The following is a 27240-nucleotide window of genomic DNA, read 5'->3' as shown; positions in this document are numbered from 1 at the left end:
CCAAAAAGGAGTGCACTCCTGAATATTGATTATTAATTTTTTCCGTAAATTAATATTTCAAATGTTAAATTTTGAATGAGTTGAGTGATTAGTATTTAAACTTGATTGTAGTATTGGACCCCATTACATCCCTATGTCCCATCAACATAAAATAAATTTATTTTATTTTATGTTTTATTGATTTTGAAATTTTGTAAAAATTGGCATGCCAAGATCAACTTCATAATTATCTGAGTAATGATACTTTCATATTTAAAATTTTCATTTGATATGATGTTTATGCAGGAATAAATACCCAACTTCACATCATGGCATATGTTCAATTTAGAACATGACCATCAGCACAGAATAGGAGGATATTGTAATAGTAAAGCTGACAAATTGAAGAGAGAAATGAGGTGAGAGAAAAATGGAGTTCATCTGCAATGAAGGGTTCATAACAATAACATCTGCAAAAGCAATAATTCACGTTACGTTGTGCGCGTTTCACGCACAGCAACTACCCACTGCATGCGCACTGGTGGCGCGCCTGACAAAGTGTTTAAATATTTTTTTTTTAACAAAAATCAGTTTTGGTTTTTTTTTTCTTCTTCTTTTTTCTCTCCCTTTCCATCTTCTCTTTCATAATCACACTTACAAAAATCCCTCAATAACCGCACCGGAGATTAACTATTGTGGGTGCTCTTAGAAGAATTTAGTGTATTGGACAACCCCAAGATCTCGTAGTTGGAATCTTATCGGGTTAACTTAGTCGATTTGTTAGGCAAACAATCTCACTATAATACATCTTCAAATAGCGGCCTTCTTGATTTGAGTCCATCAACTACAAATAATCTAAATTGATTTATTTCCTTGTATATAATAGGTCTTCTAAGCTTATAAAATGGATATACTTCATTCATAATACACATTTAGGTAGCAGCTACATGCATGGTACCTCGTAAATCAAAGGATTAGTGCTTATTCATCATTTTTGTTTGAGTTTTATCATCTTTTATCGTTAAATCAAAGCAACGCTATAATCGATTAAAAATTCTCGGGCGTAAGATGCTTAAAAGAAAAATAATGATGTGATGTGCGCTGTGACATGGAGTCATGGAGATTAAAACACAAAGAGAATCCCTTATCCATTTTGTCAAGTCCAATCGTGCGATTTGCAACGGATATATATAGAATCAAATTTTTATTGTCTCACCACATTCCTCAATTATATTAGAGTACACTAAAAGTGTGTTTGGTTTATGGATTTACACACTAAAAACAAAAATTAAAATCATAGTTAGTGTTTGGCTGACAATATTTTTAAAACTAATATAACAATGGAATTTGATTATTCATTCAATTAAAAATTATATTCCCAACTAAAAACTGGTATCACTATATCTGGTAATTTGATTGATGTTTAAGTTTTGATTAGTGTTTTTAGATTTTTGTTTTGATTTTTTTTTTTGTTCATATTGATGCTTTGGATGTCATTATATTAGGATTAATTGTATTTTTTGTTTTCGTATTTTTAAAAAGGGTCATATATAACCTGATTAATAAGAACAAGAAATAATAATAATGGTAGAAAAGTAAAGAAGACAAGATTTACGTGGTTCGGCAATGTGCCTACATCCACGGGAGTGAAACAATTCTCTTATTCATAGTAATGATGATAGTGGTGACACAACCCCTTGGGGATAAAACCAATATATTTATAGGCATCTAATCCCCGGTCTACCCGTTTCACTCCTACTCCTAGTATGAGACAAACTCATATTCCTAATCCATATATGAGACAAACGCATATTCCTAATCCATATATGAGACAAACTCAACATAACCAAACATCAATATCGATAATCATTTCAATTTCATCATGCTACCAAACATACAAAATACTTTCACCAAAACTCATTACCATTACAAAGTATTTGATTCACATTCCGATTCCGATTCACATGTTCGAACCAAACACACCCTAATTTTGTCCGCACTGATTCCTGAATAATACTGCAAAGGGTAACAAAGCACTCCCTCACAAATTTTAAGGTAGTTGTATTTAAAACATTACTTCATGGTCTTTAAAATAGTTGTATTTAAAACATTTCTTCATTGTCTTTAAAATAGTTGTATTTCTCAAACTCAAGATCTCTAGAGCTGGAAGAAACTTACATCATTTCATCTACACATTATTGATAAGAATCAAAGCTTTTGTAGGTTGGCTAGAATTCAAAAGAAGATTAGACGTCCATATTTGGATGTAACGAAACTAAAAGCCATATTTTCTTGGTGGAATCGGAATCAAAAGCCAAAACTATTGCCTTTGTACCAAACACCACTTGTTAGTGCCATTAGTGCTGTATGTTGGATAATGTTATGCGGCTTTACGTTTGGATATTTGGAGAGTAAATTTTAGAAGAATATGAATGTAGTATACGTGTTAAGATTGTAACATATATAATTCTTCCCTGAAGATTATAACATATATAATTATCCTCATGCACAGCGCATCTTAGTTGATTTTGCTTTTGAGTGAAATATTCACAATTCTTAAGAGCAATATATAACTTATTCCGAAAGATGGAACATAATTACACGAAATTAGAAGTAGAAAATCTCAGTTTAGTTAATTGTTGGAAATTGACATTCAAGAATGTGGTTTAACTTTAAGTGTTGCTTTAAGGCTTGTCCCACATTGGTTTCCTAGAAGGAAATTTCCCACCTTTTAATACCACCCCAAAAAGGTTCTTTGAAATGTTTTCAAGAGAGAGGAAAGGGGAAGTCTCGTGTGCCGCTATCGCCCGTGTCGTGCGCGACGCGGTGTGGTCAAAGTTTTGTTTTGCTGTCCGACTTTTTCGCTTGAATTAGTCTACTTTGTCTGATTTTTGCGCTTCAGAAAGTGTCTTGTGGTCAGGAGAAAATCGAGCAGAACAATTCAGCGTAACCTCTCCACTCTTTGCGTTATTCTTTGTGGAGGTCGTGTGGAAGGCCGTTGGTTCGAATTAGTATAAATACCAGGCCTCCCAAACCTCTTTTTACAAGAATAATTCCAGAGCAAAACGTATTCTCTCTGTGCAAAGAATATACGTGAGTTATTCAGTGTTTGCTGGTCGAAAGCAACCGGGTTAAAGACTTGCACAGTCTCGGGCAATTAGCTTTTAAGGCAGTGTATCCACACGTCACAGAAACAAAAATACTCCATTCTCGTTTCTTTAAAAACAGCCTTAAACACATACAAAAACATTCCCCGCACAACAAATATATTATATTATACGTTTACTCAATTGAAATACCTTTTCCAAAAAAAAAAAAAAATCATATAAGATTATCTATTTAAAAAATGACTCTTAACCATAACCACTCACACTTTTGGCATTTGAAACAGTAATGCCGTGACCATGTCTAGATGTCTCTCCTTTCCATTTCGTAACATTTGAATCGTTAAAGTTAGCGTTTCAATCAAAAAAGCATTGTTGGGAAATTAAGTCACAATGACCATTCACGCAACGTGGTACGTTATTTAGGAAAAAGTGTACATCACAGTTAGTAAGTTGTTAATGTAACTACAATTTCTAAATATCAATTTTTGAATGTAAAAGATGAAATTATGGAGATAGAGTTAAATCACAATGGTTCCATACGGTTGCTATCAAGATTTAATTTTGGGTCATTGAGTGCAATCTTTAACACGAAAATTAACTGAATTATCCATGAAGGTGACTAATTGAAATATCAGACGAAATTAATCGCACTAAAAATATCATATGCTATAAATTGGACAAAAAATGTATTGATAAAAACTGAATTGATAATGACCTACGAGAATAATGCTCCGGCCCGTAATATATTAACCATTATATATAAATAAACAATTCTGGTATTGGCGGTATAGCGCATGTGATGACAAAGACGTGAGTTATCTAGGTAGTCAGTCATTTATCTACATGGCAGCTTAGGAGGGTGCATGTCCAGATATTTGATGATGTGTTAATAATCTGCCTAACAACATATCATCACATGATTTTCATAAACCATAACTGAACATATTCCTGAAACCTTTGGCGGCATGCATGAAGACATACATGGTATAATACATACATATGCGTATATATACATTATATACACATATATATTGCTTAATCATGCATGTGTAATTGTGTAAAGACATGTCTATCTTGAAGTGTGGTACTAATGCTTTTTGAATGCTTTAAACGAATGATGATGAATCACCCATTCCACTACAAAAGCCTTTACAAAAGCCACTCCATATATATGCATAATTCACACTAAATGACAGACACATCACACATGTATTAAGGATCGAAAAACGGTACGGTAAGCATTTCTAGACTTTTTGATTTATTCATCAATCAATCATACATATATAGTGGATCGTTACTCTAAATGGAATTTGTTCATACCAGAATGAGATTGATTTTGACATGCTTTGCAGTAGTGTTGCGTAATAAAAGACTAATCTAATAAAGCAGTGGCGTAGGTTTTGTTTGTTTGTTTGTGGAGGGATCAACTGACACTCCAAGATCATCTCATCTATCTTTCGCTAGATAGCTTGGAATTGCTTGGCACAAACAGTGCGTGACTTGAAGATTAATGTTACGTTCCAGACATCATTTGCTTTTCATTAATAAAATGTGTATATAATTGTATGTTTTATTTGATTCACTTTAATTTCCATCTGTAATATAATCAGTTTCTTGCTCTGATCTTCTCTGCAGATTATATACTGTTGTTTCAATTCATGGCTGGAAGACGAGGTTTAGCAAGACTACCTTGTGTAGTTCTCCTCATAGGTAAGGGTTTTGTCCCTTTATTACTCTGGGTCTGATGTGTAAGTTCCAATTCTTCTTCAATTCGGGTGTACCCAGACAGGAATTGTTGTGTTAACTTGAGTTTCACGGTTGTTATGAACCTGAACCCTTAACTACAAATTCAATGAATTCACTTTTATGGCAGTGGTTATTCGAGGCCGGGCATATCATTCCTTTGTTTTCATTGCCTTAATTAGCTAATTGCATGTTTTGTGGGGAGAAAGTAGATGGTTTAATTTTCTTGGCTTTAAGAGTTTTTTGTAATTATTTGTGGTGCAGTGGTTGCTGGGATGGAAAGATTTACTTTTAAAGGGGTGGCCTCCAACATGGTCACTTATCTTACGGAAGTTGTTAAAATGAGCAACTCCGCCGCCGCGAAGATGGTGAATAATTGGTGTGGTTTCACATCTCTGGTGCCGATCGTGGTGGCGCCGGTGGCGGATTCTTACTTGGACCGCTACACCACTATTTTGGGCTCTTCTTTCATCTATGTTCTGGTAAGTGGTAACGGGATGATGAATTAGCTAAGCCCGCCTAACAATTAGCATATACTATAAACTCATATGTTCTTTCTTATTTTTTTAGGGGCTATTGGCTCTGACATCCCAGGCCCTGGGTTGGCCATGGCCGAGAGCTACAAACAACAACGGGATTGGCTCGTCCCTCTTGATGTGGTCTCTGCCGTTGATTTCACTAGGCCTGGGCGGCTTCAACGCATCATTGCAAGCTTTTGGAGCGGATCAGCTCGGAGAAGACGAGGACGACGACTTACCTCGTACCAATGACGATGGTGCCGGGGGCCAGAGCTCCGACATCAAGAGCTCGTTCTTCCAATGGTGGTATTTTGGGATTTGTTGCGGCTGCCTCCTAGGAGTTTCGATCATGTCGTACATTCAAGATACAATCGGCTGGGGATTGGGATTTGCCGTCCCCACCGCCGTAATGCTGGCGGCGATTGCGCTGTTTCTGTGCGGCTCCCGGTTTTACACCGTCAAGAATGCAAGAGATATCAGTATTGCCGCGGCAATCAAAACCACTGTGGCGTCGAAGTTTAAGAATTGTGGCCGACCAAAGGAAAAACCCAACGTTATTGAGTTGCAGTAAGTATCATTTTCTAAACATTTTTTCATAATTACTTTCTCAACTTATTGAAAGTACACTGAAACTCGAATTAACGATCTCCGTCATGTCACTAAATCACAATGTTATTGGCCTATTAGACCGTTCACTAAAATGATGATTTTTGGACCAAACATTTTGTTGAGTTGCCTTATGTATCATACTCTGGACATTTTCCATGATTTCTTACTTTATATACTATCTACTGAAATTAGTAAGTATGATTTTTTTTGGTGACTTCTATTATATTGTACGAGATTAAAATTGTGATTTTCTTTTAATTAATTTATTGAAGAAAGATTATATTCTGATTGGACTAAACATTTTGTTGAGCTGTAGTAAGTACAATATGTGATTTTTTTTTAAAAAGGAATTTATTAAAGAAAAATTAGATTCTGATTGGACTAAACATTTAATTTGTTGATAGGCTTCAAGATCATCAGAACCCACTTTGCGACCAAGATTCCGGTGGGGCTGAAAACCAGGAAAAAGGCATCAATGTGTCAAAAATGGCGAGAGTAGTACTGGGTTTGCTGCCGGTTTGGGCGATGCTTCTAATGTTCGCCGTCATTTTCCAGCAACCGGCGACGTTCTTCACCCGACAAGGCATGACGATGAAGAGAAACATCGGACGATCCAAATTCATGGTCCCGCCGGCGGCGCTTCAGAGCGCAATCACCATCTCCATAATCCTCCTCATGCCGCTCTACGACAGGCTCTTCATCCCCTCCATCCGCGCCTTCACGCGCAACGAGCGCGGCGTGACCGTCACGCAAAGGATGGGCATCGGAATGTTCCTGTCGGTGGTAGCCATGGCGGTCGCCGCGTTCACGGAGAACAAGAGGCTCCAGATCGCCGGCCGGCAGCCTCCGGGACAAGAAACCGTCGCCATGAGCATATTCTGGCTGCTCCCTCAGTACATTCTGTTGGGCGTTTCCGACATATTTACTGTGGTCGGAATGCAAGAATTCTTCTACGATGCAGTTCCGGCGGACATGAAAACCTTGGGCATAGCGCTTAATACTAGCGTGTTCGGCGTTGGAAACTTCTTGGGCTCCTTCATCATATCTCTGATAGAACATTTTACCAGCTCGACCGGAAAACAGCACGGCTGGTTCTCCGACGACATAAGGGAAGGTCGTTTAGATAAGTATTACTGGCTGTTGGCACTGTCAAGCTCGGTAAGCTTGGTAGCCTTCATAATCTTTTGTAAATTCCTAAGGGTTAGATGATAAACATTATATAGTAGGCACTATATATTATGTTTATTAGGTATATATATATATATACACACAAAATTTTGTATAAAAGCCCAAAGGGTAGAGAGCAAAGCACAACAATATAGTAAGCTAACGTAATTTGTCAACTCCCACTAGTAGCTAAATTGATTCATGAGTAAGGTAACTCAGCTGAACACAGAGATTAGATATTTGATGCGCTTATTGTGTAATGTAATGTTTGCAAATTATTATAAATGAGCAAAGTTTATCACCCCCACTTAGCCTATAGACCGACTATCTATTTTTCCCTTTCATCCCCTTTCTCTTGCATTTGTCCCTTCATTCATACACTTTTTCTAGATTAATCTAAATCAAGAACCCCCATCCCCCAATCAAAAAAGAGAAGGAAAAATGTTCGACCCAATCATCAAACTACAAGCAAAAGTTCGTATAATTAGGTCATAAAACTTTTTTTTTTTTTTTTTTTTTTTTATAATTAAGTCCACCAACTATCTAAACTTATGCAATTCAACCAAATTTAATACGATGCTTAAGTCATCGCAGACGTAGCGGTCATCCTATTAAAAATTATTTTTTATTTATTTTAATAATTCTAAATAAAACAAAAAACTCACCCCTATCCGTCTTCGTCTTCGACTTGGAGACGAAGACGGGGAGAGTTTTTTTTTTTTTTTTTTTAAATTATTAAAATAAATTTATTAATAATATTTTTTTAATAAGATAGCTACTACGTCAACGATGATTTCATAAACATCTCGAGTTTTATCGAATTGCATAATTTTAAATAATTAAGAGATTTATTTGTATTTTTTTGAGTTGGATGATAAAATTGTACTAGTGTAGTTAAATGATTAATTTGATTTATTTAAAAAAAAAAAAACAAAAAGGTGAGGGGGTAGGTGTAATTAAATAAAGTGTATTCATATTGTGTGGGGCCAGTGGGCCCTACAAAATAAATGTCTTTACCAAAACAGCATAAGATTTATGAGGACAGCTGGTCAAACCATCGGTAAACGAGTATAAAACCAAGCAAGATTTTACGCATACATGATACATCTCCGCAATCAACCGACAACCTCGTCGTTCCATCTGCTCCAACGAAAGCAAAACCCAAAATGGGCAGCGCCGTCGTCGTGTTTCCTTTCCTCTTCTTCTTGCTATCATCGGTGTTTGTTCAACAATCCGTACACGGCCGCGTTCTGCCTCACTCAACTCCCAGGCCGGCGCCGGACGCCGCCGCCGCCTTCGCCCGGTGGCTGGTGTCTCAGAACTCGTGGGGCGTACTCAGCACACTCGCCACCGACTCCGGAGGAGCGCCGTTCGGAAATGTCGTCTCGTTCAGCGACGGCTTGCCCGACAAAGGCCTCGGAGTTCCGTACTTTTACCTCACAACTCTCGACCTGACCGCCAAGTACGGCCTGAAAGATCCCAGAGTATCGCTTTCGCTGAGTGAATATTCCCTCGGAACCTGCGGCGACAACGATCCCGAGAGCCCCCTCTGCTCCAAAATCACCTTGACCGGAAAGGTAACCTATTTTTAATATATTATACCGGAGTATATTTTTTTTTGAGTATTAATGACCGTTAAAATGCTATATTCATTACTACTTTTTCAATTTATTAAAACATAAAAAATCAATATCATTTCCAGACTCAAACCCACACCCTCTCATATATTATATGCTTATTATTTAATTTTGGTGTTATTTTAGTTCAAATTGGTTGATGGGAAATCGAAGGAAGCTGATTTTGCTCGACTTGCTTTGTTCACTAAGCACCCTGAGATGAAAGGTAAATGCAACACTTCTATCATCACTAATTTTGATTTACGAGGAAGTTTGTACTGGCTATCAAATTCGCATATAAATAATCTAAGTTATTTATAGTGGACGGACACTGACTCAATTAAAAAAATTAATAAATAACTTTTATCAAAATTAAATTTAGAATTCTGTGATTATTAAGTCAATTGTCTCATTAACTTGATCGTGTTTTGATGAATCTGTGTTTAGGTTGGCCTAAGGATCACAATTTCGAGGTTTACACTATGGAGATTGAGGATATATACCTCATCAATTTCTTCGGCGGTCCTAAACCTCTGACTGTAGATGAGTACCTGAAGTGGAAGAGCTCCAGCTTGAAACATTAGTATGCGCTTGTGAGTTGTGACAATGGCCTGATGGTCAGTTCTGTATTGTAATAAAGTCTTCATATGGAGTTCAGTTTTGTTAAAAATCAATACAACAATGCAATTATAAACGGCGTTTATTATGTGGGTCATGGTATTCGCCTTTTTTTTTTTTTTTTTTTGTTGGTAAAAATTCTGTTTAAAAAATAATAATCTCAAATTAGTGTTGAGTCTTTGTTATTTAATTGTTTTCTCAATTTGAGAATGTCAAAAGGTGTAACTAAGAACTTGTACCAGGACTATGTGGTTCAATGGTACTCGGGTTGAACTTCTATTTAGAAGATTGTGTGTTGGAGGCGTTATTAGCTCTTTGTGTTTCAAAAAAGTATATGAACAGATACTACAATGTAATAGAACTAGTTACTAAACTAATTATCAGACTAATTTGTTTAAAGTTGTCCCTAAAAGATGAGAAAGAATTGACCAAGTAATCAAATTTTATAATTTAGCTCGATTCAGAAAATCAAAAGTCAAATTTGATCAAAGGTGTACTCAAACTTAAGGAATCTAAAAAATCAAATTAACTTTAAAAATTGTCTCGATTCAAAAAATCAAAACTCATATTCCATCAAACTTTAATTTTTAAGTTCCAATCGAATCCATCATTCATGTCAATTTGCTAACAACACATCAAATTTCATGTCAATAATCTTATAGTCTAGTGACATAAAATGGTTCTTCTAAATTAAAGGTCATGAGTTCATCCTCATGTTTCAATAGGTTGAGAAAGTATATATGAACAGATATTCCTGTCAAATTTACATCAACCACTTCAAATTTAAGTATCTTTGATTTTTTATTTTTCAAATATTATAAATATAGTTTTTTTTTATGATAATGAGCCATCGTTATATCGTGGACCGCTACACCGCTGTCAAAACGGCGCCGTTTCTTTACTTAAAGAAACGGCGCGCCATTACTGTTAACGGATTGCGCATTTTTTGGTGTGTTAATTACCAATTGAAACTATAGTGCCTCACGTATTATTTTATATATTATCAAGTGAAACTGCAGTTATATCAAAATGATATTGTAATTGTGGTGAAATGAAACTGCAGTTTATATAACATGAAACTGAATAATGTAACATTTTACATATTTGAGTGTATATTGTGCAATGAAGCTGTAGTTGATCATGGAGTTGTGTTTTAATGAAACTATAGTGCATATAAAATAAAATTAAATAACATTTTCACATATTTGAGTGTATAAATGTCGAATGAAACTGTAGTTATATCGAAATGAAACTGTAGAAGTGTTGAACTGAAACTGCAGTGTATACAAAATGAAACTGAATAACAGACTTACTTTTTTGCGGAACGACGCGAAACGGGTGCCGTTTCTTTTCATTAAACAAAGCCACGTCGTTTCCGATAATGAGTTGAGTAATATTCATTTTTAACAATAATGGGAACCTTCGACTACCAACAGATGGACGCTGAATGTGGATGCTACCGTGAAACATGCTACACAGCAAGCCGGGTATGGAGGAGTGCTGAGAAACAATAATGGTGAGTGGGTGACAGGATTCTGTAGTAAATCCAACTACAAGAATGCCACAATTGTTGAAGCCGAAGCAATCAGCAGAGGACTTCATTGAGCATGGAATGGAGGTTTCAAAGACAGTGAGATTCAATCTGATGCGGAAGTAATTGTCAAGTGGATCTCTGTCAACACCCAACTAAGAGGTCCCATATGCGTATACATTGATGAGATTCGTCAGTGGCTCCAAAAAGATTGGAAAGTGAAGATACGTAGCATCCCAAGAGACCAAAACGAAAGTCGGATGCCATTGCTTCTTGGAGTATAGCCATGCATGGAAACTGGAAGGACTTCACAGTTTGCCCGCCCGGAATGGATGAGATAATTGAGAGAGAATACATTCGTGTCTTCTGTTCAGGCAGTGGGAGAAATTAACTTCGCGCTGGTCCCCTTCCCATTTTTCCAAAAAAAAAAAAAAAAAAAAAATCGACCTCTCTCCAGAAAAAAAAAAAAATCGGCCCAATTTTAATGTGAGAAGCCCAAAACTTTGCGGCCTAATATTTGCCGTAATAAGCCCAAAATATCCTCATCATCAACTGGTTCGTGCTAGGAGCACTGGAAAACAAGCAAGTGGCTATGAAGGTTGAGTTTTCAGTAGTTGATGATAATGTCCGTTGACAGTTGCCGGACTGAGAGAAATCCGGCCGGCGAGATAAGTTTATAGTATTCTGTAGAGAAGAACGAATTTAGCTGAGGTGTGAATTGCCTTTGAATGAACAGCGTATTCACACTCCAAATGCTGCATCCTCTCTGCAATTATCGACCCCTGCACCAACCTAGAACCCTCCCAAACCCCTCATCGGAAAGTTTCTTCTCATTCCCATTGCCGACCTCTCAGAGCCCTGTATTGCGCCGCAGAGTCGAGCTCGGCCGTGCCTCCGTTGTTGTATCGGCCGCCGATACGAAAGCTGTTTCTCAATCCGCCATCGAACGAATCGCCGAGAAGCTCCGTAGCCTCGGGTACGTAGAAGACAATGGCCAGAAAGGAAAACGAGAGGAAACGCGACACTTGGAGGTGAATTCTGCTTCTCCTGGTCAAATTTTCGTTCCATTGCCCACTCAATTGCCCAAGTACCGGGTGGGCCATACGCTCGACCCGAGTTGGAGCACGCCCGAGAACCCAGTACCGCAGCCCGGGTCCGGGAATGCTATACAGAGATTCCATGATATGAGGAATGAGTTGCTGAAGGCAAAAGAGGAAGAGAGAGTGAAGAAGAAAGACAAAGCCCCTTCTCTGGCTGAGCTAACAGTGCCTGCCAAGGAGCTGAGTAGGCTGAGAATGATAGGGATTGCGCTGAAGCAGAAGATTAATGTTGGGAAGGCTGGAATTACAGAGGGGATTGTGAATGGCATTCATGAAAGATGGAGGCGGTCTGAGGTGGTGAAGATCAAGTGTAAGGAAATGTGCAGGTTGAACATGAAGAGAACTCATGATATGCTGGAGGTTAGAGCCATACTTTTGAAATGCTTGTTTCATTTCTTTAGCTATATCATATGCTGCGCTGATATATCATTTCTTTAACTAAAGATATACTTTGGATATTTGTATGGCTATATTTGATCATGTACACACTATACAGTACTTCTATGTTAAATCTTTGCTATTTTTTATTCAGCTTGTGATTCCTTTAAAATTTCTCAGAGGCAAACGGGAGGTCTGGTTGTTTGGAGATCTGGAGGTACCATAATATTGTACAGAGGAGCTGATTATAAATATCCTTACTTCCTTTCTGATGATACTTCATCAAATGATGTTTCTATTGATGTACATATGGACTGTGGAGGAGATGATGTAAGGGAGACTAGCTCGGTGGGGATGGATGGTGTTAAATCTGCTGGATTAAATGGAGGTTCTTATCCATCTCTGGTAAAGGGTGTAGGTTCTCCAAATAAAGTAAGATTTGAACTACCTGGTGAGGGAGAACTTGCTGAAGAAGCTGACCGTCTGCTTGAAGGACTTGGTCCACGTTTTACTGATTGGTGGGGATATTATCCATTACCGGTAGATGCCGATCTTTTGCCAGCTGTTGTCCCTGGGTATAGGAGGCCTTTCCGCCTACTTCCATATGGAGTGAAACCTATATTAACAAATGATGAGATGACAACATTAAAGAGACTTGCTCGGCCTCTACGGTGCCATTTTGCTTTAAGTGAGTATCTTCTTCTATGAATCTATGAGTGCTCTTTCACTAGTAAGCACTTTTGTTACATTTGCTCTTGTTTCTGCTGCAGGCAGAAATAGGAAGCTTCAAGGGTTGGCTGCTGCAATCGTGAAGCTTTGGGAGAAATGTGAAATAGCAAAAATTGCTGTAAAAAGAGGAGCACAGAACACCAACAGTGAGCTTATGGCTGAGGAGCTGAAGGTATGTGAGATTGGCTATGTTTCTTATGATGAATGGAATAATTAAATTGGCCACTTTTAGTTGGGTGTATTAGTATTTATCTAGTGGTAAACTTATTCTAAGACATATTGCTTCTGCATATGTTCTTATTAGAGTTTTCTGATATCTTTAATTGAGGACACAATAACATTTTGCAGCTGCTAACAGGAGGAGTCTTGCTAGCTAGGGATAAGGAATTTATTACCCTGTACAGAGGAAAGGATTTCCTGCCTGCTGCAGTTTCCTCGGCAATAGAAGAGCGGAGAAAACAAGCAATTAGAGAAAAACACAGAAAAGATTATAATTCACAGGTGGCTGATGTGAAGGAACTAACTCAATCAAGGGAAGCTGTGCAACCCATTGTGGAATTTGCTTCTGAGGATGAGAATACTGGTAAAAATAACAAGAATGTTGTCCCAGGGAAAAAACAGTTAAATTCAACAGAAGCAGCTATCGAAAGAACTACAAACAAATTAAAAGCTGTATGTAATTACAGTAGTTGTGTGTGCTTACTCTTGTGCATATTATTACCTGCATCTCAAGGAATAAATATTTCAATGTCAGGCACTAGAAAAGAAAGCTAAGGCAGAGAAACTTCTGGAAGATCTGGATAAAGAAGAGATTTCCGAACCACCTGATTTAGATAAGGAAGGTTTAACTGAAGAAGAAAGATATATGCTGCGTAGGGTTGGTTTGAGAATGAAGGCTTTCTTACTCCTAGGTGAGTGCTTCTTCCCTGCATGTTATATTCTTTGTTTGAATCTATTAAAGCAGCTATCCAAGGGGAAGTTCATGTCATCTCTTGTTTCATCCTCAGGTAGACGAGGAGTATTTGATGGAACAGTTGAAAACATGCATCTTCACTGGAAGTATAGAGAATTGGTGAAGATCATAGCTGGGAGGAGGAGCATTGGAGAGGTTCAGCAAATAGCGAGAATGCTAGAGAGAGAGAGTGGTGGAATTTTAGTTGCTATTGAGCAAACCAGTAAGGGTTATGCAATCATTGTTTACCGTGGGAAGAACTATACACGCCCTGCTTCTTTGAGACCTCAGACACTTTTAAGCAAAAAGCAAGCAATGAAGCGTTCTATAGAGGCACAACGTCGTAAGGTAAGTTTAATAGTGCATATATTGAGGGAACAGACATACTGCTTACTTTTGTTTTGATATGTGCAAGGACAAACTTATTAGTTATAAGAAAAAAGGAACACTCAAGATCATCAATGATGCATTCTTCATTCCTTGTTAGTTTTGTGTTAGTTTTTATTTATTCATGTTCTCTTAATAATAGTTTGAGTGAAACAATACTGATTTGTGGGTATTTCTTTTCTTCATTTGGTTTAATGCAGTCGTTGAAACTTCACGTGTTGAAGCTTAACCGGAACATACAAGACTTGAAGCTAAAATTGGTGGGTTCACATGATCTGTCCAGAGGTTTTGATAATTAGAGATTTAGAGTCTTCAGTAACAGCCGATGTAAAATAAACACTTTTGTCTTGATTCAGGTGAAAGATCGGGAAATAAATGATGTCCAACTGAGGGAGTTAAAAGCTGGAGAAGTGAGTGGTGACTAGTTTTTGTTCTTTGGCTTGTAATTAATTGCTAATATGGTTGTGAATCTGATATCTTGGCATCATCAGGCTTGTATTAACAAATCGAAAGACACCATGCACCCTGCTCAACAGGAATTGCAACAAGGCTTATCTATCCAATCTGAGAATAAGGCTGAAGTTGAGTTTGATACTAGTGAACCAGAGAATTGGGACAAATCATCCACTAAGGAAATTAAAATTGTGCTGAATTCAGACGATGGAAGCTGTGCAAAAGACCAGGAAATAAATGATGTCCAACCCAGAGAGTCAAACGTTGGAGAAGTAAGTTATGACTGGTATTTGTTCATTAGTTTCTAATTAATTGTTAATATGGTGGTGAAGCTGATTTTTTCTTGATCTGGATTGTATTGATAAATTGAAAGACACCACACACTCTGTTCTGCAGGAGGAGCTGCAAAGAGATTTCTACGTGCAATCTGAGAACAAAGCTGAAGTTGAGTTTGATACTAGTGAACCACAGCATTGGGACAAATTGTCCGGTAATGAAATTGAAAATATGCCAAATTTGGAAGCAGATGATGGAAGCTCTGGGACTCCATCTAATCCTCATTGTTCTAGGGTAAGTACCAAGAGTTTGTGGCGTGTTTTGCTTATAATCTCTCTCTCTCTTAATATTAATCTTTAGTCTGGTATCTCTCCTGTTGATTTTAGCAGGAGGATCAGATAAGTCCTGAAATCCTCAACAGAACCAGGAAGAGTCTAGATTTTGACATGAAATCGATGGTGCCTCATGTTGGTTCTCTAAAAACAGAGGTAGAACATTACTCCATGGAGAACAGATCCAATGATGTACCTTCGAGAACTGTGCAACTTTCCAACAAAGAAAGGCTTGTTCTTCGCAAACAAGCTCTCAAGACAAAAAAGCGTCCAGTAATTGCTGTAGGTAAGTACCAATATCCTCTTCCAGTGTCACCAAACTTATTGTGCCCTAGATATTAAATTTGTGTTGTACTCGTATAAACTCTGCCTGGAAAAGTAAAAAATCTTGTGGCATAGTTGTTTCGTTCATCTCCTCATCTGTGTTTTCTTCTAGCATCCTTTAAAGCACCGTGATTATTCATGGCATGTAGCTTTTGTGCTTTGTTATTATCTCTAAGGGAGAAGCAACATTGTTACTGGTGTGGCCAAAGTGATCAAGACACACTTTCAGAAGCATCCTCTTGCCATAGTGAACGTTAAAGGCAGAGCAAAGGGTACTTCAGCCAGGGAGGTCGCATACAAACTGGAGGTTTGTGCCCGGAAATTTTATCAGCAATTGATTTCATACAATAGTTTGATGGATAATAATGGTATTTTATTTCATCCTCCTTGTAGCAAGCTACGGGCGCTATCCTCGTTTCTCTAGAACCAAACAAAGTCATATTGTACAGAGGTTGGGGAGCGGAAGGGGAAGCCACTCGTGGCAGCGGTGGAGCTCCTAGAGATTTGAAAACCGGAGAGCAGAAGGTCCGGCCGCCTATTTCCCCTGAGCTTTTATCAGCAATCAGACTCGAGTGTGGCCTGCCATTGAACCAAGAAGAAGCAAAATTACAGTAATTTAAAAATTTTGAAACAACATTGAATATGCGAATTGGTCGTTGAATGAATATATTCATCATTGTAATGAAAATGGTCTGTCAAAGTAGTTAATAATGTTCATTGAGACGGGTGTAATTGTGCAGGTCTCTAGTAAAGTTAGTTTTACTTTTGGTTCGTTGTAGTGGCAATTTTAACTTTTGTAATCAATTTATAATTTTCAAACATTTCATCACATGTGTTTATAAATTATTTCAATTTTAGTATTTTCATCTTTAATTTGTAGATTATGAAAGAGAGGTAAATCGCTATTAGAAAGATATTGGCCCTGTTTGGTAAAATAATTAGTTTTTTAATTAATTTTGATTTTTTTATTATTATTAACTGTTTGACTTGGTTAAAAAATTAATATAAGTATTTAGTTAATTAACTTTTTATTACTTCAAAATGTTAAAATTTAAGAAGATGTTCAAAACAACTTTTCAATTGACTTTTTGAGAAAAGAAATTATACTAAGGGTGTTGCTATTTACACCCCCTTTGACTAAAATGAGGTATAAAGCACATTGAAAATGTAAAAAGGTAGTAAATTATAATAAATATATGGGTGGTGCAAATAGCCTAATGGGTGGTCAAAATGCTATTTGCACCACCCTATTAAATCTACAATTATGAGGTCAAAATTTAATTATTATTAAAAAAAAAAAAAAAAAAAAAAAAACGAAGTAGCACCATAGCCTTCTCCGGTGAGAAGGCAGCCCAGTGGGTCGCCTTCTCGCCGGAGAAGACAACCCATTTGCCTTCTCCGGTGAGAAGGCAGTCCATCGCCTTCTCACCGGAGAAGGTGACGGGGTGAAGGTTTTTTTTTTTTTTTTTTTTTTTTAATTAAAAAAAAAAGGAAAAATAAATAATAATTTTTGACCATATTTAATGCTGGCATTTACACCACCTATAAAGCTATTTGACCTACTAAGTAGGTGGTGCAAATAGTAAAATAGGTGGTGTAAATAGAATAACCCTTATACTAAATAATTATCAGTTAATTCTAGTTATATCTTCTAATTAATTGAATCAACTAACCATTAACAACTATTTACATGTGTGACGGGTTTGACCCGATATTTCAACGTGTGACCCGAGTAGGCGGGTAATGTCATTCTTCTCCGACCCGATATTTCAACGTGTGGCGCCCACGCTTCTGAAGATCATTTTCCATCTGAAATCTGTTTCCTCCAATCCCGATTTTTCCGGTTCGCGGCATCTGAGTGTATTTAATAACTAGAAGTTATGCATTTCAACGAAGACGACTATTGAGCAACTGCAATACTTACCACAGATATTTCTCTGTTCAACTGTGGCGTAAACCCGCCGTTTCTTAGACATTACTTACCGCCATGAGAGCTCTTCAGGCGTCGATTCCCTACAATCTTGGATTTGGCATTCCCTCCCTTGCTGCTACTCCCAGTAGCCGGCCTTCTTACGCTCAGCGCCGCCATGTCGTATTCGCTAAAGGTACTGCTACTACCTACCTGATTCGTTTCTTAATTTATCTTTGTGTTTCAAATACTATGCGTTTATTCCTTCATAGATAAACCTAGCTTTAATCTGAATTTTATACAAAGTTTCCTTTCTTCTTTGAGTATGATGAGGCGGTATCGGACTTGGAATTGGATTTAGGCGATTTATTTCAGTCTAATTCATTAATATTTAACTCAGAATTTCATCGCTAAATCTCTGAGTGAAATATGATTCAGTGTTGGAAAATATTTAACCTGGTATAATAACAATGTCGCACCCGTATTGACAATATACGGGTACTATGAATTTAGGTTGGATAAAACACGGGAATAGAAAAAAGAACATTCTTGCGACGTGTTATAATTAACACTACATTAAAAGCATTTCACGATCAGGGTATCGTGTGCTTTCAACTTGCAAACGCAGAACTTCACAATATGTGTTTTGCTCACACGAAGGGAGAGAGAAGGAGAATAAAATAGATAACTTGATTGAGGTGTATTTATGAATTATGATGATGTTGGGAGCTGCTATTTATAGTAAGCAGCCCCCTCCACCAAAGGCGCTCTCCATATGAAGAGCCCAAGATGCCCTGTCCATAAGGGATGGCAATATGCCCCGTCCCCTTCGGGGATCCCCGGCCCCGTAGGGGATGGGGACGGGGAAGAATTTCGGGGATAGGGGACGGGGATGGGGAATTTTTTAAATTCCCCGGCCGAGACGGGATACCCCGCCCCGTCCTCGAATAATTATTATAACTAAATATATATATATATATATATATATATATATATATTAAATTACACTTGAGTTTAGATTTTGACTAAAAGTTGATCGGGGATGGGGATGGGGACTATTTTAATTCCCCACCGGGTCGGGGTTTTGGAGACACTCCCCGCCCCCGCCCCGCCCCGTCGCCATCCCTATCCATGCCACAACGCTAGCCACACAAATATTCTCCATACTTCATCTTTTAATTAAAATAGGATTAATTCTTTTCGGTTTCATGTGTATGTAGTTGAACGTGAACCATCTGAGCAATCTATTGAGATAATGAGGAAGTTCTCAGAGCAGTACGCTCGGAAGTCTGGAACCTACTTCTGTATGGACAAAGGGGTCACTGCTGTTGTCATTAAGGTTGTCTTCTCTTCTTTTTTCTTACCTACTGTTATATTGGAGTTGTGTATGTGCTCTGTGATGCTTTTAGTTTGGATATTTGATCTTCTATATTTTGAAATTGTATCTTTGCAATGCTTATCAATCCCGGCACCAGTCAAGTTGCTAGAAATATGGAGTTCTGCATTGTTAATTTCTGTCTCAATAATTAAACACGTAGAGCTGTTACTGATATTCTGTAAGTTGACTGTATGGACCTTATATTTACTGGCTGCTTGAATTTCTTTAATGTACACTTCTTGATCTTTCAACATTAACTTTATAGTTCACCACATTTTTTAGACTATAGGTACTTGTATTTCTTGAAGGTATTGGTTTCCCTAAAGATCTCTTGAGAAAACTATAACTACTTTAATTTATGTGAAGTCACGTTTTGAGTTTTTCTGGTAAGGTTTAAAACGCTGTATGGATTTCTCTATGATCTTCACTAATATTCGACATTCCCCTGTATGAAAGTATGCAACTACTTGAATTTCTTAAAGATAGAATCTCCTAAGAACAGGACATGTGACAGATTGCACCTTTGGTCAAAGTAGTGCAATTCAAATGTTCTATTGTAGTCTAATACGTAGTAGTATGCAATTGTGGGCTTTTTAGATTCTCCCTCTCTCTCTCTCTCTCTGATTTGTCTGGAATTTGTGATTGATAGTATTATCTGAAATATAAACAGGGACTGGCCGAACACAAGGATTCATTGGGTGCACCGCTCTGTCCCTGTAGGTAAATGTTCTGCCTGGTATATTTCCTTTCAACAGAATTTTTATGTCTGTTCTGTAGTTGATAATTTTTGCAATGGTCTCTATTACAGGCACTATGATGATAAACCTGCAGAAGCGCAACAGGGTTTCTGGAACTGCCCCTGTGTACCTATGAGAGAGAGGTAGTGTGCCTTAGATTTTAGGTTTAGAAGGCAATATAAGTATGAATAGGCACTTCACTTGATACTGGGTTTCTTTATGCCTAGATTGCGTTCTATAATTCTGTCGTGTCTTTATTTATTGCACTGTTCATACTCAAGATCTAATAATCAACTTTGCTTCAACAGGAAGGAGTGTCACTGCATGCTCTTTCTCACCCCTGATAATGACTTTGCTGGGCAAGATCAGGTAAATATTAGATCTAAGTCTGTTTTGTATGATTACTGATCCATAATTCATGAAACGCTTAATGTGTGATGTCAGTCGAGATTTTGATGTACATACCGCAATTTTTCTTGATGTTATTATACTATATATAATATTGTCATGAATGCCTCACATTGCATTGTAAATCTTACTAGTGCTATATAATATTGTCATGAGTGCCTATTGCTTTGCAGACTATTTCTTTGGAAGAGATCAGAGAAACAACTTCAAATTTGTGATGCTTCATCATCTTGTATTCATTCCTTTAAAATGACCATATGTAGATGTGTATGCTGAGTTGTTAACGACTTTTGTTCATTTCATTGATGTATGTGCTGAAGTTGTTAAACGTACACAGGCACAGAAAGGAAAAGAGCAGTTTTGCTTGTTAACACATCATTATTTTTTTCATTTCTCCAACCCAAGCTTTGTACTATAGCTCTGGAAATCACACTTCTTAACCTTTGGTATGATATGGGATCATTGACAGATTGACTTTTATCTTTCTCTTTTTCATTCTATCCATTATGGGAGGCATTAGATAAAGTATTGTGTTTGGTTTATAGGATAAATGAGAAACTTATTAAGTTTATTTTATGATTATAAATTTGCTAATTATTAATGGATATATTTTAATTCTTTTATTTTTTTTAACTAAAATTTATTTCATTTAACCATGACAAATACAATAGTTACCATGACAAATACAATAGTTAGGAGTCTACTGATGTGACTAACAGTTTGAAGATACCTATTTTCCTGATAACACTTTACCATGGGACCCTAAGAGAGTTTATTCATTGAAAAATGGCTGCAGACTCGTCGTGAGAAATTATGAAGGCGATAATGTGACTTTTAATAATTGATTTGCCCTATGGAAACTCAAGATCCTACCATGGAAAATATTTCTTTGGAAAAAAAGTGATATAATATTTTCTTTGGAAAGATATATGTGATATCTTCTCCACTATTAAAATTTGCTTTGGAAAGTTATAAGTGATATCTTTCCACTATTAAAAATTTACTTATAAAAAAGATTGATGTGGATCCAAATTGTGCCATGTGTGGAATATCTCAAGAGGACACTATGCATGCTTTAGTGTTGTGTGATTATGCAAAAGCCATATGGGACAAATCCAACCTTCCAATCCCTAATATTGTTACAAATATTTTTCATATTTGGTTTTGTGAACTTTTAAATGTTCTAGACTTTAATGAATAATATATGCAGCAGCAATTCTATATCATATTTGGAGAGCACGGAATGGAGCGGTTTGGGACGCTTTTCTTCCCCGACCGAGGAGATTAATTGCGCCAGCCACCGCAGCCATGCGAGCTTGGCGTCGAACCCGACGCACAAACGCCACCCGGTGAGCTTGGCATCGAACCCAACGCACAAACGCCACCCGAGCAGCTTGGTGTGGCCGATACACCGTCACTGTCTCACGGACAGCCGGCTGCCCCAGCTGCTAAGAATGCTGTGCCACCACCGTGGATCTGCCACGTCGAAGCCGGGTTCCTCCACGAGACGGGCAAGGCAACCGCTGGAGCAGTCCTTCTCTATATGAATGGGGGATATGTTGCAGCGTTCAGTACACCCCTTTCGGACTGTTTTTCACCACTTATGGCCGAGGCATTTGCATGCAAGGAGGTTTTGTCATGGTTAAAAGATCGGGGCGAGCGGTACACGGATTGCCTGTCACTCCAGCATTATCTTACTTCACCACCATCTACGGTTCGTTCGTACATCGGCTATGTTATTGATAGCTGCAGAGCAACTATGTCTTTGTTTGATTTTTGTTCTTTTAATTTTATTCCTAGATCAAACAATTATTTAACACATACTTTAGCATTTACCGCTTTCCAGCATCCTACTGCTATGTATTGGGATCTAATCCCTCCTGACATTATTGTAGTTTATTTCTAATGAAATTTTCACTTATTACTTTAAAAAAAATACAATAGTTATTTGTATTTATAAATTGGTTATAAATTGATGGATTTTATTATGATTTAATTAAATGAAACTATAATGAAGTGTTGCACAAATAACACAATTGAGATGCTTATGATATATTAATATATTATTACTCATTTGACGTATGAATTTTGACAATATGAAGTAAAAAATATTTTTAAAAAATTAATTTAACCAATAAATAATAAATAGGTAGATAAAATGGAATAATGGAGTATCACGTATTTGTCACGTTGGCATGGTGGCACCACTATGGTCAATGGCGGGAGAGACCCGCTTGACACGTTGGAAAGTGGCAGCAAAATTTACAAAGCGTTCTACGGTACAGATTTCCTTCGTTTTCCTTCTGTATACCCATTTCCTTGCAAAATGCAATCGCTCTCGTCCTAGGGTTTCTGCAATTTTAGTTCTCAGTTCTCGCCGGAGAAGATTCTGATCTTGATTGGATACTTTCGTCCTCTGAAGCAGTCCGGCAAGGCAGCTCCGCCTGATGTCGAGGACTCGGGTGACAATCACATTGGGCCGCTCTGGTCAAGTACGCCTTTCTCTTTTTCGCTTCTTTTCATTATCAAGTCGGTGTTCTTTCAATTACGAGGTTCTATTAGGGTTTTCCTCCATCACCCTAGCTTGAAGTTCAGCTTATTTATATTTATTTATTTTCGGTTCTTAACTTTATCGTAACTGGAAATGTAGAGAGTGGTAAAACACCCATCGGGTTATGATGGTGCTAGTGGCAGTGGACAGAGATTATCAGGGAGCAAGAGATCACTGGCTGAGCCCTTTGTTAGTAATGCCAATGCTTCTTTGCTAACTAAAAGGTAGCTACAAACTTCAGGGTTTTGTGCCTATTGTTATTATTTATGGAGTTTCTATTATTATGAATTTGTGTTTTAGCAAACTTTGAGCTTGTATGATATTGTTTTACATATGTAACACTGCTTCATTTGTTTTAAACTGGACTTGTGGAGTCAAATTTGTATGTGAGTTATATTTGGGAAGCAAATTCATGTTGAGTAAGTAAGTGAGTTTCTTTTTAAGAGGTTTAGAAAATCGTTTCATTCTTTGATTTTGTTGGTTTAAATTCGACTTTATTCAGGATAAAAGGGGATGCGAGCACTCGAGGCTCCAGATACATTGGTCCCATTGGTACTCTACCTTCTATCAGATTAATGTTTCCTTTTTGGGTATGTAGGCTTTTAACTATTTTCTGATTCTTATTTCCTTTTTAAATTTTGAAGGTGCACGAATTGGCAACAATGACCTCCGACTGAAACTGATGCGTAAAAGAATGTCTAAACAAATTCTGGAGACTGAAGAGAGGAAGAAGAAACAGATGCAAGCAGCGATGTCTGGAATTATTCAATCTACACGGCAGTATGAGAGGATCCGTTCCACTGACACTCCACTACCAAGAAGAGTACCTTCTGATGGCCTGAGGACAAGATCCCCAAACAGAGCTTTGAAAGATTCTAGAGAGGTTGCTTCCTCAAGGAATATCAATGAATTTCAGCGTGTACCACTAACAAGGCCAGTTGATGCCACAAGAACTGTTCGCCTGATGGGCAGTGATCCTGTCAACCCTTCAAGGAGTAATTTCCCTGCACCAACTATGCTAGGTGTTGCAAATGGAAGCGTGCCAAGATGCTCATATCCCGTATACACCCTCTTTCTGTCATTTAACTTCTATCATGAACTATGCATTTACATTTCATCCTTAACAGTTATAAACAGATTTACCTATATCTTTATTGGACAATAGATTTTTGGCTGCCTGCTTTAACTGAAATTATGATCTAATACAAAAATATTTATAGAATAATAATTACATTTTTACCTACATGCTATAGAAAATCTCAGTGATCATAAAGTTCTTGACTATTAAATTTATTGCTAGCAAACGGCTACATATGTGAGAGAATGGTGAACTACAATTTGACTTAAATTTTTTAGGTTAATTACCTTTACTGCAATTGTTCTAAGGCATACTCCCATAAAGACTTCATGCTTACGTAGTCCTAAAATATGCATATTTGGTTACTAGAGTTATGCAATATGCTTAATGATGAAGCCATGAAGGAGAAAATGCAGATTGTGTGGTTACATTTTCTTTTATAGTAGTAAGGCAGCGGAATGCATTATTGGTACATGATTGCTCTAGTTTCTTTTCTGGATCACAGAAACTGAAAGCCTTACCTCTCCAGTTTTGTTTGTTTGTTGTTTTTTTTTAAAAGAAAAACTGAGTATGTTGCTTGCTTTATATCCAATATAAAGACTTTGGATGTTGCTAGTAACTATATTCCATAAAATTTATTTGCTTCAGATTTTCAAATTATTGTTATTCTCTTCTGATACGGTCTATTGTCTTTGACCCACTTTGTACTACCATTTTGTCTTGTTGCAATATTAGCTGTAATCACGTTTCTTCTCTCTGGTGTTAATATAGGATCAAGAACCTGTCACTGTGACTGGCTTGTTGAATGCACTCGGATTGGGAAAGTATGCTATCCATTTTCAAGCTGAGGAGGTAAGTAGAAAATAGAACTCTTTCCTCAAAATACATGAGCAATGTGTTTGCCATTTTCCTTGTTATCTCTTCATGTCACTATAAGTAATTTTTTCACCATCATATTTGACATGGAGAAGATTCAATTAGGATCCGATTCATGTTTGCAAAACTAAGGGTGTGCTTTGTTCAAACATCGGAATGGGAATGGTAATGCGAATCAAATACTTGGTAATGGTAATGGTAATGGTAATGGGTTTTAGTAGGAGGAGTCACTTTGTTTGGTAGTAAATAGGAATTGGAATCAAAATTAATAATTAATTAATAAAAATAAAAATAAATAAATATATAAAAATATATAATACATATATATACACATACATATATGTGTATATCATAGTTATCATGGCGTCGCCTAGGCGACGCCTTGGCGTCCTGTCGGTGGAGACAGGACGCCTGGAGGCTTTGCCTCGCCTGAAAATGGTGAGGCGAGCTCCGGCGTCGCCTTTGCATCCCAGACGACGCCAAGGATGCCGATTCGGCGTCCAAACCCATAAACCCTACCCATTTTTAACTTTCTTTTTTAAAAAAATGGTATGAGAAGAAGAAAGCCAACCCAGTGACCCACAGCCACCGCCGTCGCCGTCCCACAGCCACCGCCGTGGGTCGCCATCGGTGCTTCTTTCTTCTCCCACCGCCGTCGTCGACTGCCATTCTTGATTTTTTTCTTCCTTTTCCTTCTTTCTTTCTTCTTGGCTTCTTTGTTCAGACTTATTTACTTTATATTTACTTTATTACTCCTAGAAAGTTGTAGCCTTGAGAAAAAGAATAGTTTTCTGCTTCTGTTTTGTAATGAAAGCTACTGCAGCTACAACTTCCTAGAATATAATAAATAAGGCTGCCTATTTCCACATATATTATATATAATTCTTCACAATATATATTCTCATATTATTATTATTATTATATTTGTATAATATATATAATATATAAAATATGCTGGCAGTAATTGTTGTATAATATGAGAATATATATATATATATATATATATATATATATATATATATATATATATTACTCATCGCCTAGGCGGGCGCCTAGTCGCCTAGGCGACAAGGCGGTCGGGGAGCGCCGCGACTTAAAAGGGCGCCGTGATAACTATGGTGTATATATATTAAAATTCCATATTTAACAATGACCTTTTTTATTTTTTCCATTTTTTTCTCCCTTATTTTTTATTCCATTCTTCAAAAGTAGAGTAAAATGGTAATAGATTTTTGCAATTACTAAAGGATTTGATTCCAATAGTAGGATAACAAAAGTAGGCAAGCAAACATGGCAATGGATATCAAAACCCATAGTAGGGTGCAAAAGTCCCCACCAAACACACCCTAACTTCTTTTTGGGCCATCTGTTGGCTTGTCCAAAAAGAGGTGTTCTGGAAAGCCATAATTTGAAGCTTCTTGAAAAAGAGTTTTGCGCATATGTATCTTGAACTTCACTTGGTAGGAATGATAAGTCCTGGTCAGAATTTCTTCCTTGATTGGACTTGATTTTTACAGTCATCTGTATTCGTGTTACTGACTGGAACTTCTATGTACCATTGATAATGTGCTGTGTCATCCCATAAGTTGCACACTTTGGAGATTTTCTGTTCTATATTCCTTTTTCTGTGTTCCAAATATTTTATTTTGCAGATGTTTTGTCCCGTAGATTCTGTGAAACTGCAGATATTTGCTATTCCCTCTAAAAAACAATTCCTTCCCGTTTAACATCATTTCTCAGGTGGACATGGCTGCACTGAAGCAAATGGGGGACCGTGACCTGAAAGAGTTAGGGATACCAATGGTATAGATACAACATTATCTTGTTGTGCCAATTTAATCTATCATGTGGAAATTTAGTTCTGGCTTAAGTACCATCTTCAATTTGTTGAATGTGCACTCTCCCATATTAGTCATACTTATTTTTCGACCGGTTATCATTTGCAGGGACCAAGGAAGAAGATATCATTGGCTATAATGGCTTATAATAAAAAGCCAAAACCAACATGACCAATCACCTGTATGCTTACTGTATTGAACATAAAACATCAAATTGTGTCAATATACATTTTGAAGGCTTTTGAAGTGAACATGCCACCTGTGAGAATTTGTGTCTTAGATCTTGATTGTATAGAGGGAGAAGATCTCTGCTTTGAATGTGTGCACTGTATAGTAGTCATCTTGGTGGTGTATCTTAGCTAAGTCATTCAGAAACTATGCAAAATGTTTTGCCATTGCTTGAAAGAGCTTGGAAGATGTGTATCATCCCTCTTCTTCTCAAACATGATATCAAGAGTTAGAACTTTTTTGTACGTAGCAACTGCTTTGACTAAATTGGTTTTGAGACAACTAATCCGAATTTAATTAGATAATGTAATCTAACTGAAATTTGACAAGATTAGTTTCATCTTCTGAAGAATTATTTAAAATGTTCGATTAATCGAGATTTGACTATATTAATTTGGCTACTCAAATCCTCCCTAAT

At 37.2% G+C, this 27240-nt stretch overlaps 5 protein-coding genes across 14 annotated transcripts; all 5 read left to right on the top strand.

Moving 5' to 3' along the window:
• Nucleotides 1-4212: 4212 nt before the first annotated feature.
• Nucleotides 4213-7369, top strand: LOC109178017 (protein NRT1/ PTR FAMILY 5.8-like). 5 transcript variants are annotated; one of them, XM_019327511.1, is made up of 6 exons: nt 4214-4320; nt 4442-4598; nt 4722-4796; nt 5094-5311; nt 5400-5914; nt 6361-7369. In XM_019327511.1, the coding sequence occupies exons 3-6, from the start codon at nt 4745-4747 to the stop codon at nt 7163-7165; spliced, it is 1590 nt and encodes a 529-aa protein (XP_019183056.1). In that variant the 5' UTR covers nt 4214-4320; nt 4442-4598; nt 4722-4744; the 3' UTR covers nt 7166-7369. The 5 variants fall into 5 exon arrangements, with proteins under 5 accessions (XP_019183060.1, XP_019183056.1, XP_019183058.1 ...); XM_019327513.1 differs by having other exon boundaries at nt 4216-4320; nt 4476-4598; XM_019327515.1 differs by lacking the exon at nt 4442-4598 and having other exon boundaries at nt 4213-4315.
• An 800-nt stretch (nt 7370-8169) lies between these two features.
• Nucleotides 8170-9463, top strand: LOC109178100 (protein CREG1-like). Its single transcript, XM_019327630.1, has 3 exons — nt 8170-8700; nt 8887-8965; nt 9187-9463. The coding sequence occupies exons 1-3, from the start codon at nt 8290-8292 to the stop codon at nt 9321-9323; spliced, it is 627 nt and encodes a 208-aa protein (XP_019183175.1). The 5' UTR covers nt 8170-8289; the 3' UTR covers nt 9324-9463.
• Nucleotides 9464-11458: 1995 nt separating this feature from the next.
• LOC109178342 (CRM-domain containing factor CFM2, chloroplastic) lies at nt 11459-16679 on the top strand. Of its 5 annotated transcripts, none has more exons than XM_019327980.1 (13): nt 11460-12348; nt 12547-13054; nt 13137-13267; nt 13444-13767; nt 13850-14006; nt 14103-14395; nt 14635-14694; nt 14791-14844; nt 14926-15159; nt 15284-15457; nt 15553-15781; nt 15996-16126; nt 16213-16679. In XM_019327980.1, exons 1-13 carry the CDS (start codon nt 11617-11619, stop codon nt 16432-16434), a joined length of 3249 nt encoding a protein of 1082 aa, XP_019183525.1. In that variant the 5' UTR covers nt 11460-11616; the 3' UTR covers nt 16435-16679. The 5 variants fall into 5 exon arrangements, with proteins under 5 accessions (XP_019183526.1, XP_019183528.1, XP_019183527.1 ...); XM_019327979.1 differs by having other exon boundaries at nt 15550-15781; XM_019327981.1 differs by lacking the exon at nt 16213-16679 and having other exon boundaries at nt 11459-12348; nt 15550-15781; nt 15969-16058.
• Nucleotides 16680-17572: 893 nt separating this feature from the next.
• On the top strand, nt 17573-20733 carry LOC109178194 (ferredoxin-thioredoxin reductase catalytic chain, chloroplastic-like). The gene is made up of 6 exons (XM_019327781.1): nt 17573-17924; nt 18949-19067; nt 19777-19826; nt 19915-19986; nt 20152-20212; nt 20425-20733. The coding sequence occupies exons 1-6, from the start codon at nt 17807-17809 to the stop codon at nt 20467-20469; spliced, it is 465 nt and encodes a 154-aa protein (XP_019183326.1). The 5' UTR covers nt 17573-17806; the 3' UTR covers nt 20470-20733.
• Nucleotides 20734-22434: 1701 nt separating this feature from the next.
• Nucleotides 22435-27071, top strand: LOC109178192 (ankyrin repeat and SAM domain-containing protein 6-like). Of its 2 annotated transcripts, XM_019327779.1 has the most exons (7): nt 22439-22743; nt 22902-23026; nt 23305-23354; nt 23447-23862; nt 24652-24732; nt 26497-26559; nt 26703-27071. In XM_019327779.1, exons 1-7 carry the CDS (start codon nt 22699-22701, stop codon nt 26763-26765), a joined length of 843 nt encoding a protein of 280 aa, XP_019183324.1. In that variant the 5' UTR covers nt 22439-22698; the 3' UTR covers nt 26766-27071. The 2 variants fall into 2 exon arrangements, with proteins under 2 accessions (XP_019183325.1, XP_019183324.1); XM_019327780.1 differs by lacking the exons at nt 26497-26559; nt 26703-27071 and adding an exon at nt 26409-26494 and having other exon boundaries at nt 22435-22743.
• Nucleotides 27072-27240: the final 169 nt, after the last annotated feature.

This window comes from Ipomoea nil, unplaced genomic scaffold, assembly GCF_001879475.1.
Source record: "Ipomoea nil cultivar Tokyo-kokei standard unplaced genomic scaffold, Asagao_1.1 scaffold0813, whole genome shotgun sequence".
NCBI classification, from domain to species: domain Eukaryota; kingdom Viridiplantae; phylum Streptophyta; class Magnoliopsida; order Solanales; family Convolvulaceae; genus Ipomoea; species Ipomoea nil.
Note: the sequence above shows the minus strand (reverse complement) of the source record. Positions and strands in the feature narration are given on the sequence as shown.

Bases quoted from the DNA above. Each gene is read 5' to 3' on its own strand.
- LOC109178100 (XM_019327630.1), top strand. From the start codon at position 8,290: ATGGGCAGCGCCGTCGTCGTGTTTCCTTTCCTCTTCTTCTTGCTATCA. The intron at 8,701-8,886 runs GTAACCTATTTT...GTGTTATTTTAG, and splicing joins AAATCACCTTGACCGGAAAG to TTCAAATTGGTTGATGGGAA. The intron at 8,966-9,186 runs GTAAATGCAACA...ATCTGTGTTTAG, and splicing joins TAAGCACCCTGAGATGAAAG to GTTGGCCTAAGGATCACAAT.
- LOC109178342 (XM_019327979.1), top strand. From the start codon at position 11,617: ATGAACAGCGTATTCACACTCCAAATGCTGCATCCTCTCTGCAATTAT. The intron at 14,396-14,634 runs GTAAGTTTAATA...GGTTTAATGCAG, and splicing joins TAGAGGCACAACGTCGTAAG to TCGTTGAAACTTCACGTGTT. The intron at 16,127-16,212 runs GTTTGTGCCCGG...TCCTCCTTGTAG, and splicing joins AGGTCGCATACAAACTGGAG to CAAGCTACGGGCGCTATCCT.
- LOC109178017 (XM_019327515.1), top strand. From the start codon at position 4,745: ATGGCTGGAAGACGAGGTTTAGCAAGACTACCTTGTGTAGTTCTCCTC. The intron at 4,797-5,093 runs GTAAGGGTTTTG...TTTGTGGTGCAG, and splicing joins TTGTGTAGTTCTCCTCATAG to TGGTTGCTGGGATGGAAAGA. The intron at 5,312-5,399 runs GTAAGTGGTAAC...TTATTTTTTTAG, and splicing joins CTTCTTTCATCTATGTTCTG to GGGCTATTGGCTCTGACATC.
- LOC109178194 (XM_019327781.1), top strand. From the start codon at position 17,807: ATGAGAGCTCTTCAGGCGTCGATTCCCTACAATCTTGGATTTGGCATT. The intron at 19,068-19,776 runs GTTGTCTTCTCT...AAATATAAACAG, and splicing joins TCACTGCTGTTGTCATTAAG to GGACTGGCCGAACACAAGGA. The intron at 19,827-19,914 runs GTAAATGTTCTG...TCTCTATTACAG, and splicing joins GCACCGCTCTGTCCCTGTAG to GCACTATGATGATAAACCTG.
- LOC109178192 (XM_019327779.1), top strand. From the start codon at position 22,699: ATGTCGAGGACTCGGGTGACAATCACATTGGGCCGCTCTGGTCAA. The intron at 24,733-26,496 runs GTAAGTAGAAAA...ATCATTTCTCAG, and splicing joins TCCATTTTCAAGCTGAGGAG to GTGGACATGGCTGCACTGAA. The intron at 26,560-26,702 runs GTATAGATACAA...TATCATTTGCAG, and splicing joins AAGAGTTAGGGATACCAATG to GGACCAAGGAAGAAGATATC.